General features: G+C 42.8%; 1 protein-coding gene across 6 annotated transcripts in view; it reads left to right on the forward strand.

The window, feature by feature from the left end:
• The window catches only part of DRP2 (dystrophin related protein 2), a 193,165-nt gene that overhangs the window by 38,766 nt on the left and 141,942 nt on the right, over nucleotides 1-12,457 (forward strand). For 2 of the 6 annotated variants that reach the window (XM_069748589.1, XM_069748593.1), the window contains exons 1-3: nucleotides 1,292-1,423; nucleotides 1,564-1,650; nucleotides 6,773-6,929. In XM_069748589.1, the coding sequence (XP_069604690.1) occupies nucleotides 1,604-1,650; nucleotides 6,773-6,929 (204 nt within the window). In that variant the 5' untranslated portion in view covers nucleotides 1,292-1,423; nucleotides 1,564-1,603. Of the gene's footprint in view, nucleotides 1-1,291; nucleotides 1,424-1,563; nucleotides 1,651-5,760; nucleotides 5,793-6,772; nucleotides 6,930-12,457 lie in introns of those variants that run through there. The other 4 variants (XM_069748591.1, XM_069748592.1, XM_069748590.1 and 1 more) reach the window with 4 other exon arrangements.

Below are 12,457 nucleotides of genomic sequence, written 5' to 3' on the forward strand. Positions count from 1 at the left end.
TTTATATCAGTATTTGTAGCCAAAACCAGGAGAGGGTGATAAATACAGAAGTGGTGACGTGTTTCTCTGATTGTTCCCTACAAATACAGATGTAAAATACTGACCCGATGCTAAACGTGTGAACGTGGCCTCAACGTTCAAATCTGCAAGGAAAAAAATAAGCAGCGTGGACATGAGATTTTTTTTTTTCTTGGACATTTCAGAAATCACATTGCTTTTACTGGGACTGTAAAACACAGAAAAATATAAGAAAATGCGTAAAAAAAACCATCAACGTGTGACCAAGCCCCTAGGCTAGGACAATGTGGCGACTTTGGCTGCAGCACGGGACCGAGCGGTCAGAGATTACTATATGTTGCTGCTGCATCGCAGGTGATGAGAGGGATCATTGGGACCTCTAAGGTACAGGGACAAGCTGTAAGAACTCTGGACGGGCTGACAGTGTGACGCCATTCACCTGGACTACGCTGCGATGTAGTCATCATTCACCTCTCAGTCCTGTGTGGCCACCAATGTCAGAATGTAGCTGCAGCCATAGGGTTCGTTAAGACGACCGTATCTGTCCAACAAAACATCAGATCAGTGTTTGTCTGTGGGGCAATACACATGTCCAAGTCTTTTCTTGGACTCAGCTGGTCCAAAAAAAAACAAAAATTGATACATGTCCGAGTTGGCTCCGATTGTCAGACCGCACTCAGCCATGCAAGTCAATGAGTCCATAGAAAAGAAATCGGACCCCCCTTGGATGGCAGCACCCCAATTTTTCCCGGACTGACAGAATGGAGAAGATGGAGAGGTTTTTTTTACCGTCTTCTCCTCATCCGTTTACTACAATCGCAGAGCGTGATTAGCTTTATCGGCCCAATTCTCTTGGCTGACAGAACATACGCTGCTGTGACCTCCTCGAGCCTTTATGGTAGAAGAACCCTTACATTTCAAGCATTGGAGAACTGCATAAACTAAAAACAACATTTAATTGGGTAAAATGTTGTGTATTTTTTTATCCCCTAAAAATGTGTTAATTTGTTGATCCGTAAGTTGTGATAGCGGCGGGAGGTGGGTACATTTTTCTCTTGTCTATAAACGCTCAGTGTTTATATGGCAGATAACATTGGGGAGTGACTGGAATGTGTCCCGGACAAAGCCCGGCTTCTTTAGGAAAGGGCACAAGAGTTACAGTAGTCCCCCAAGTGACATTCCTAAGGCAGGAGGAGGGGACACCGGCCATCTCGGCTCCTAGACACTTCTTTCTCTCTCTTCTCCAAATACCTTTGTATTCTCCCTTCTACGTACTTTACCATTTTTTATAAGTCTTTACTCCTTCATCTCTCACACTTGTCGTCCATTCCTTTCCCAGCATTGCCACATCTTCTCCCTAATTGTGTCCTCCTCGGAATGTCTTCACCTTCTAACTCCGCTCCAGGTGAGATTCTTCCCCCAGTAAGAAACTTCTACAAAGACTTTTGGAATTATATTAAACCGATACATTATAAGTCTTTAGGATATTAATATTCGTTTTCTTGGGATTTTATTCCATTCCTCCTTGTTTTTTTTCTCTTGCAGTTCTTACTTTCTAAGCAGAGACATCTCGGATTCGATCAACATGAACGTCTGCTGGAATGAAATAAAGAAGAGATCTCAGAGCCTAAGGTACCGTGAAATCCACTGCTGACAATCCGCGGTGTGTGAACGATGGCTCAGGATGACATAGTTACTAACAGCCCGGGGGAATATGTTTTTGCTTAGTTGAAGAAATTTAGATTAATGGAGCTGATGATTTAGTGGCCAATACTTCTGCAACAAAACTGTTGCGTGTGAATATTCACAGAAAAATTGTGCTTGTTACATTCTGTAAGCAAATCTCTTAATCTCTTCCCGTCGCATCTAACTTTCTGTTTTTGCACTTTTGTTTTTTTTTTTTTCCTTTCATTTTCCGAGAGCAGTAACTTTTTAAATTTTCTATTAACTTTTTTTTATGCTGTTATTAGATGAGTTGTAGTTTTTGAATGACGCCATAAACTTTGGTCTATAATGTTCTGAAAACTGAAGAAAAATAAAAAAAATTCCAAGCGTGGTGAATTGGTGAAAAAAAAAAACAACTATTCCACCATTGGTCTTTTTTGTTTTTTTTGTTGTTACTGTGTTCATTTTGTAATAACAATCACGTGTCAGAAAATAAACATTTTTTTTAATAAAAATTCTAAACTTTATACAGTACAGACCAAAAGTTTGGACACACCTTCTCATTTAAAGATTTCTCTGTATTTTCATGACTATAAAAATTGTAAATTCACACTGAAGGCATCAAAACTATGAATTAACACATGTGGAATTACTACGTCTTGAAGCTCATCAAGAGAATGCCAAGAGTGTGCAAAGCAGTCATCAAAGCAAAAGGTGGCTACTTTGAAGAACCTAGAATATAAGACATTTTCAGTTGTTTCACACTTTTTTGTTACGTATATAATTCCACATGTGTTAATTCATAGTTTTGATGCCTTCAGTGTGAATGTACAATTTTCATAGTCATGAAAATACAGAAAAATCTTTAAATGAGAAAGTGTGTCCAAACATTTGGTCTGTACTGTATATATATTTTGTTTTTTTTTTGTTTTGCCATTTTTTGAGATCCCAATTTTTTTCATTTTTCAGGCCATGTTTATCTGTAGGTGCATAAAATGTTTTAACTACTTTATATTCCATTTTTAGTAAAGCTTCAGTGACTGAAAAGCAAACAAATGTCCCACTTTTTAAAAGGTGCTAACTATTTTTCCTTCTTTAAAGCCAAAATACTTAAAGTCCTGTGTATTTTGATAATAAAGAGGTTATCCAGGCTTGGGGCACAAGTGTGCAGTCAATCTATGTGACTGCAGACTTGTGAATCCTCACACCACGTTGTCTGGATTCTTTGGTGCCGGCGCCGGGAGCAGTTGGCCGTGTGACTGCAAGAATGCGATTTGCATACTTCCGACCACATTCCAACTAGACGTGTATTGAGCCAGGATGCGCATGTCTAGTTGGCATGTGACTATATGTATGCAAATTGCCCACCCGCTCCCAGCGCCGGCACAGGACAATCCTGACAACGCGCACACTCCGCACTGTAGAGCAAACAGAAGAAGCTCCGAAAAAAGGGTCAATACATCAACTACTGTAAAATATCAAAACATCTTTATTAATCAACAAGCAGATACGACGTGTTGGCTGAGAGCAGACAGGCATGCACAAAATAAAAAAAACATGATGAACATAGTAAAAAAAAAACATTTGTACAAACTGTAAGGTGACGAACACCTGAAAAACTGTACTGAATAAAAATAGAACCATACTATGAATGGTTAATAATTAATGAGGTATTCAATATCAGATCGTCATAAGAGGGCTGTAAACATGTTTAATAAATATAAATGTCTGCAAGTGTCATTCAAAAAGATATGCTGCAAATGAGTGTGTAGTTGGCAAAACGCACCTGAAAAATATAACCAGCATACAACAGAGCAAATCTAGCAGTAATGAAAGTGACTAAAAAATGGCCCCAAACCCTGTGATCAGTGACTGGATATATCCACGTGGAGTATCTATAGGCGGTATGTGTCAGAGTAACGCCTCGTGTTTGCCACAAAAAAACTGGGAAAACTTAAAGACTCGAGTATAAGCCTAGGGTGGAAAATGCAGCAGCTACTGGTAAATGCCAAAAATAAAAATAGATACCAATAAAAGTAAAATTAATTGAGACATCAGTAGGTTAAGTGTTTTTGAATATCCATATTGAATCAGGAGCCCCATATAATGCTTGATACAATTTATGATGGCCCCATAAGATGCTCCATACAAAATACACCTCATATGATGCTGCACAAATGCGGATTATGACCCCATAAGATGCTCCATACAGTCATTTGCCCCATGTAATGCTCCATAAATGCGGATTATGACCCCATAAGATGCTCCATACAGACATTTGCCCCATGTAATGCTCCATAAATACTGATTATGGCCCCATAAGATGCTCCATACAGACATTTGCCCCATGTAATGCTCCATAAATGCGGATTATGGCCCCATAAGATGCTCCATACAGATAATTGCCCCATATGCTGTTGCTGTGATAAAAAAAAAACAATCACATACTCACCTCTCGTCGCTCAGGCCCCTGCCACTTGCTATACTCACCTTCCCCGTTCCACCACTGAGCGCCGCTGTGTCTTCCCCGTCCTCTGCACTGAGTGTTCAGGCAGAGGGAGGGGTGCACACTAATCGCGTCATTGCGCCCTCTGACCTGAGCGTCAGTGCAGAGGATGCAGAAGAGGCAGCGGCGGCCGGCGGCGGTGGAACGGGGAGCAGGGGAATGTCGCGCACTGCTTATACTCACCTGCTCCTGGTGCGGCCCCTGGTTCCCCGGCGCCGGCAGCTTCCTGTAGTGGGCGGTCACATGGTACCGCTCATTACAGTAATGAATATGCGGCTCCACCCCTATGGGAGTGGAGTGAGGTCCATATTCATTACTGTAATGAGCGGTACCATGTGATCGCTCACTACAGGAAGAATCTGCCGGAGCCGGGGAACCAGGGACTCTGCCACGAGCAGGTGAGTATGCTTAGACAGCTGCTGCTCCCCCTCCCCTGCCGACCCCTGTGTATAACTCGAGTATAAGCCGAGAGGGGCAATTTCAGCCTTAAAAAATGGGCTGAAATTCTCGGCCTATATTCGAGTATATACGGTATTTGTTTTAAGTGGTATAACTATTTGTTTTAAAGGGACTCTGTCACCTGAATTTGGCGGGACTGGTTTTGGGTCATATGGGCGGAGTTTTCGGGTGTTTGATTCACCCTTTCCTTACCCGCTGGCTGCATGCTGGCTGCAATATTGGATTGAAGTTCATTCTCTGTCCTCCATAGTACACGCCTGCGCAAAGCAATCTTGCCTTGTGCAGGCGTGTACTATGGAGGACAGAGAGTGAACTTCAATCCAATATTGCAGCCAGCATGCAGCCAGCGGGTAAGGAAAGGGTGAATCAAACACCCGAAAACTCCGCCCATATGACCCAAAACCAGTCCTGCCAAATTCAGGTGACAGAGTCCCTTTAAGTTCGAAAATTGCAAATTTTTCTACATTTTCATCAAATTTCCAATTTTTTCATACATACCGTAAATGCAAATCATGTCGACCTAATTTTACCGCTAAGGTGAAGTACAATATGCCATGAGAAAACAGTCTCAGATCTCAGAATCACTGGGATATGTTGAAGTTATTACGGCAAAAAGCGACTGTGGTCAAAACTGGAAAATTTGACCCGGTCATAAAGGTAAGAAGGGGATACAAGGTTTCTTGTTTATAGTGTAAAAAGTAATGATAATGTGAAGGAGGAATCACAGTTCTCAAATACTAGGTGTATAATATATGTATACATGGTATATAGTATCATAGGCTTGCTCTAGGCAAAAATAATGAAATCAGCAGCACCCGCTGCTACTCCAGCACTGCCTCTCCGCTGCTGCCCCTCTTCTTTGTTGCAGGTTGCAATGGTAACAATTCCACTACAAAACACGTGACCGATCCCAGTGTTTGGATGCAGTGACTATATGCGCCATAGTCATGATGTCACCCCTGATGTCACCCCTGCTGCTTGATATTAGAGACCAAGGGTAGTGGTGGAGAGGCAGTGCTACAGTAGCAGAGGGTGACCAACCCTGAATACGTTATTACTTTTGGAATTTTTCTTACTTTTTATTTTATTTTTTATATTTTTTTGTAAAATAGATGGATCCATTGAGGCCTAATTATTCCAGTGTGTGAGTTCCCTTTTTCTTTTATTTTCTTCTTTTTTTTACCAAAATTGACAGATTTTTAAGAGACTATAGAATTTTTTTTATGTTTACCTGATAACTTTTTTATGAACATTTCCCATTGTTTTCAATGTGTTGAAATGAATGATTTTGGGCAGTTTCACACGCAGCGTTTTTGGAAACACACCACTGCTGTTTTTGATATACCGTAGTTCTTTGAGCCAAAGCCAAAAGTAGATCTTATGGGAAGGAGTCGTAGAAACCTTCTCTTCACAATTCCCATTCCTTTTGAATGTTTAAAATTACACAAAAAGCTATGGTGGTTTTCAAAAAAAACTCTCTCTTCATTATTACATTTTTATTTTATCATATTTTTAGTGTTTTGCATCTTTTTTTTACTCATCTTGACATTTGTGCCTTTTTTAAGTTACTTTTTAATGTGTTTGTTTTCTTAGTTTGCCCCTGTGGGCACAGTTTAGAGTTTGCAGATCTTTTCGTCCGGTTCATCATTTGCCACTTTTCGAAAGTTGCCAAACTTTTTGCGAATGTTCCCACCCTGGTACATAGTTAACCTCTGCAGTGATTTTATGCATACCTGTTAGTATGCTACATATTTTGCTACGTTTTGTGCGAAAATTGGCACCAAACAGGTTAAAGGCAAAAATGAAGAGTTCTTTTTATTTGGAGAAAATGCATGAACCAAAGGAATTTGGGGTTTAAAAATACACCAGTGGATATCACAAGACAAAAAAGAAAAATGACTTAAAAAATTGCAAATGATGAATCGGGCCAACTGTGTGTAAAATCTCCCACATATTATACTTTCCAGTCCACTAACAAAAATGTGTATTTATTGTTTCATATTTTCACACTAAGCTCACTGGAAAAATAGAATTCTGATGTTTCACATTATAACACTTTGATAAATAGTATTATTGTACCAGGGAAGACTTATCTACTAAATTATTTGCCCGACTTCTCTTTAGAGCTCGTCTGGAGGCATTTTCAGATCCCACCCTAAAGTTGCAACCACCACTCCAAGAGATCATTGACTGGCTCGGGCAGAAGGATGAAGATTTGTCAGCCCAGCTTCCCCTGCGAGGTGACCTAATTATGGTGGAGCAGGCAAAGGATAAACATCAGGTGAGTTATCAAGAAGCTGGATCACCATTAAATTGCATGGAATATTCCTATGTAGCGTCATCATCTCAGTCTTTCCTGAGTGAGACGGAAGTAACTCCACCCAGCTCCAACCACTGAAGGTGGAGCTACCGAATCCACACCAAGCGGCTGAGGAAGCGGCTTCCATAGTTCTGTTTTAATTCTTCGAGAGTTATGGAAATATCTCATCAGTTTTAGGCCGGAGTCACACACAACGTATAAAAATACGGTCCGTTTTTGATGGCAGAGATACACAGAAAATTTCCTGAACAGTGATCCGTATTCAATGCAAGGATGCATTTTTTTTCTCCAAAAATTATCCATGTGTAATCCATATGGCATCCGTATGGCATCCATATGGCGAGATTTTATCGCCGGCTTGCAAAATGGACATAGAATGGATCCATGGGCTCAAATATTTGTAAAAACTTTTATATATATATACACACACACATATATATATTTATATTTCATATAGCGCTGGATAGCAGAGAAGCCGGTAATTCAATTCTCGGCTTTTCCAATCTCCTTCCCAAACCCGACAGGATATGAGACATGGTTACATACAGTAAACCATCTCATATCCCTTATTTATATATATATATTTCTCACTACTAATGTTAGAAGTGTATGTGTGCAAAATTTGGGGGCTCTAGCTGTTAAAATAAAGGGTTAAATCACGGAAAAAACTGGCGTGGGCTCCCGCGCAATTTTCTCCGCCAGTGTGGGAAAGCCAGTGATTGAGGACAGATATTAATAGCCTGGAGAGGGTCCATGGTTATAGGACCCCTCCACTGGCTAAAAACATCTGCCCCCAGCCACCCCAGAAAAGCCACATCTGGAAGATGCGCCTATTCTGGCACTCAGCCTGTCTCTTCCCACTCCCCTGTAGCGGTGGGATATGGGGTAATAAGGGGTTAATGTCACCTTGCTATTGTAAGGTTACATACATTGCTCAGCCACGTAGTATATTGGCCAGTGACGTAGTATATTGCCCAGTGACGTAGTATATTGCCCAGCCACGTAGTATATTGCCCAGCCACGTAGTATATTGCCCAGCCACGTAGTATATTGCCCAGCCACGTAGTATATTGCCCAGCCACGTAGTATATTGCCCAGTGACGTAGTATATTGCCCAGTCACGTAGTATATTTCCCAGCCACGTAGTATATTGCCCAGCCACGTAGTAGATTCCTCAACCACGAAGTATATTGCCCAGTGGCGTAGTATATTGCCCAGTGACGTAGTATACAGCACAGAGCCACATAGTATATTGCACAGCCCATGTAGTATATTGCCCAGCTATGTAGTATATTGCCCAGCCACGTATGACACAGATTAGAAAATAAAAAATAAACATATACTCACCTTCCGCAGGCGCGTTGTAGCGCTGTCGCCTGTGTGGGGTGCAGGCGGCATCTTCCGGTCCCAGGGTGTGGTGACGTCACTGTCACATGACCGTGTCGCGGTCACATGACCGTGACGTCACGGCAGGTCCTTCTGCCAGACCATCCGTGCGACCGGAACGTGGCGGTTGCATCGCGAGGAGCGGGAAAGGCGGCGTAGGTGAGTACATAATCATTTTTTATTTTTTTTATTATTTTTAACATTCCATGTTTTTACTATTGGCGCTGCGTGAATAGTAAAAAAAACTTGGTCACACAGGGTTAATAGCAGCGGTAACGGACTGCATTACACCACGGCATAAGGCGGTCCGTTACCGCTGCCATTAACTCTGTGTGAGGGCAGACTGGAGGGGTGTATGCGGGCGCCGGGCAGTGAGTGCAGGGAGTAAGGAGCGGCCATTTTCTTCCGGACTGTGCGCGTCGCTGATTGGTCGCGGCAGCCATGACAGGCAGCTGCCGAGACCAATCAGCGAACGATTAACCGTTACAGAAGGACAGACGGAAGTACCCCTTAAGGTACCTTCACTCTCAGCGACGCTGCAGCGATACCGACAACGATGTCGATCGCTGCAGCGTCGCTGTTTGGTCACTGGAGAGCTGTCACACAGACAGCTCTCCAGCGACCAACGATCCTGAAGTCCCCGGGTAACCAGGGTAAACATCGGGTTACTAAGCGCAGGGCCCGCGCTTAGTAACCCGATGTTTACCCTGGTTACCAGCGTAAATGTAAAAAAAAAACACTTCATACTTACATTCCCGGTGTCTGGTCATGTCCCTCGCCTTCAGCTTCCAGCACTGACTGAGCGCCGGCCGTAAAGAACAGCTGTGACGTCACCGCTGTGCTCTGCTTTACGGCTGGCCGGCGCTCACCAGTCAGTGCGAAAAGCTGAAGGCTAGGCACATGACCAGACACCGGGAATGTAAGTATGAAGTGTTTTTTTTTTTACATTTACGCTGGTAACCAGGGTAAACATCGGGTTACTAAGCGCGGCCCTGCGCTTAGTAACCCGATGTTTACCCTGGTTACCAGTGAAGACATCGCTGAATCGGCGTCACACACGCCGATTCAGCGATGTCATCGGGAGATCCAGCGACAAAGTAAAGTGCTGGACTTTCCCCAGCGACCAACGATCTCCCAGCAGGGGCCTGATCGTTGGTCGCTGTCACACATAACGATTTAGTTAACGATATCGTTGCTACGTCACAAAAAGCAACGATATCGTTAACGATATCGTTATGTGTGACGGTACCTTTAGACAATTATATAGTAGATATATGTGTCTCACTGACATATATATATATATATATATATATACATATAAATATACCTATGCTATGTGTAGACATTAATTTTATCTGTTCTATTGTAACCTGTCAGTGTGATTTTACTGTACACCGCTCTGAATTGCCGTCTTTTCTATAGAACACCGCTGCGTATTTCTCTCAAGTCACTCTGATGGTCCTTGTGTAATCCGTTTTTTTCTCACCCCCATAGACTTGCATTGGTGATTCTCGACCGACAACTGCAGCATGCTGCGATTTCACTCGGATCCTGAATACGGCCGAGAAAACAACGGATAATAGGAGCTGCCCCATAGATTAACATTGGACCGAGTGCTGTGCGATTTTTTTTTTTATCGCATTGCACTCGTTTGCATTACGGTCTAGTGTGACTCCGGCCTAAAGGTACCTTCACACTGAACGATATCGCTAGCAATCCGTGACGTTGCAGCGTCCTGGCTAGCGATATCGTTGAGTTTGACAGGCAGCAGCGATCAGGATCCTGCTGTGCCATCGTTGGTCGGAGCAGAAAGTCCAGAACTTTATTTCGTCGCTGGACTCCCGCAGACATCGCTGAATCGGTGTGTGTGACGCCGATTCAGCGATGTCTTCACTGGTAACCAGGGTAAACATCGGGTTACTAAGCGCAGGGCCGCGCTTAGTAACCCGATGTTTACCCTGGTTACCAGTGTAAATGTAAAAAAAACCAAACACTACATACTTACATTCCGGTGTCTGTCCCCCGGCGCTGTGCTTTCCTGCACTGGCTGTGAGCGCCGGCTGGCCGGAAAGCACAGCGGTGACGTCACCGCTCTGCTTTACGGCTGGCCGGTGCTGACAGTGCAGGAAAGCACAGCGCCGGGGGAAAGACACCGGAATGTAAGTATGTAGTGTTTGGTTTTTTTTACATTTACACTGGTAACCAGGGTAAACATCGGGTTACTAAGCGCGGCCCTGCGCTTAGTAACCCGATGTTTACCCTGGTTACCAGGGGCCGGCATCGTTGGTTGCTGGAGAGCTGTCTGTGTGACAGCTCTCCAGCGACCAAACAGCGACGCTGCAGCGATCGGGATCGTTGTCTAGATCGCTGCAGCGTCGCTAAATGTGACGGTACCTTTAGTCTGATTCTACAGCTCCACCTCCATAGCCATGAAAGATTACCCAAGGCTGGAGATAGGGAAGAGGGAAGTACTTTCCAAGGGACCCCATTCACAAAATGGCCTCCTGCTTCTGCAACCCTTCATGAAGAGAGTGGAGGATGCAGAACAGCTTGTGCTGTGCATGCTCCATAATCCCAAAGTGTCGCACATGGCTTCCTGCCAGTGTTGGGTCAGAAGCTGAAAGGGAAAGGAAATGGTTATGCTCACAGCACAGAAATGTTCAGGTAGAACTGGAAATAGCCTTCAGTCCTGTCTTTGCTGTGTCCATCTCCTCTTCGTGATGTCTGACCCCCTCCACGACTGTCCCGAGAGGGTTTAAAGAAGAACCTTAGACGTGATGAGTGCGAAATCTAACAAAGAAAGTTAGCTATATGTATAAGGCCATGGTCACACTAGAGAGGAATACGGACAAGGGAGAGGCGCAAAAACAACGCATTGCACTCGGACCAATGTTTCTCTATGGGGCAGCTTCCATCAGCCTTATATTTCTCAGCCGTATTTTAGGGGCTGAGAAAATCGCAGAATGCTGCTTTTGTCGGCCTATTCCGAGAAAAATACGCCAATGAAAGTCTATGGGGGAGAGAAAAATACGTATTACACACGGACCATGCGTGTGACTTGCGAGAAATACGCAGCGGTGTTCTATAGAAAAGTTGGCAATTCAGTGCGGTGTACAGTAAAATCACACTGACAGGTTAAAATAGAATAGATCAAATAAATGTCTACACATAGTGTATATATATATATATATATATATATATAATTGACACACATATATATATATATATATACTGTATATATATATATATATAATTGACACACACACACATATATATATATATATATATATATATATATATACACTGTATTTATATTTAATACAGAGCTATGTAGCATTAAAGCCGGTAATTCAATTGCTTGCTTTTGCAAGGTCCTTACCGAACCTGACATGATATGAGACATGGTTACATACAGTAAACCATTTAATATCCGTTATATTTTTACATATCCCTCGCTAATAATGTTAGTAGTGTGTTTGTGCAAAATTTGGGAGCTCTAGGTGTTAAAATAATGGGTTAAATCATGGAATAAACTGGCATGGGCTCTCGAACAATTTTCTCCGCCAGAGAGGGAAAGCCAGTGACTGAGGGCAGGTATTAATAGCCTAGAGAGGGTCCATGGTTATTGGCCACCCCTGGCTAAAAACATCTGCCCCCAGTCACCCCAGAAAAGGCACATCTGTAAGATGCGCCTATTCTGGCACTTAGCCTCTCTCTTCCCACTCCCCTGTAGTGGTGGGATATGGGGTAATAAGGGGTTAATGTCACCTTGCTATTGTAAGATGACATTAAGCCTGGTTAATAATGGCGAGATGTCAATGAGACACCTATCCATTATTAATCCGATAGTAGGAAAGGGTTAAAAATACACACACACGTTAAGAATAAAGTATTTTAATGAAATAAATAAACACATGGGGTTTTATTATCTTTACTAGATGGTGGCCCAATTCTAACGCAGCGGGTATTCTAGAATATGTATGTAGTTTATTTATGAAGATACTACGTGGCACTGTAATTTTCAGAACTTGTTCAGTAAACGTGACTGAACTATGTGGCACTGTGACTGACAGAACTTGTTTAGTAAATGTGACTGAACTACG

Source organism: Ranitomeya imitator, chromosome 2, assembly GCF_032444005.1.
Source record: "Ranitomeya imitator isolate aRanImi1 chromosome 2, aRanImi1.pri, whole genome shotgun sequence".
Classification (NCBI taxonomy): Eukaryota; Metazoa; Chordata; class Amphibia; order Anura; family Dendrobatidae; genus Ranitomeya; species Ranitomeya imitator.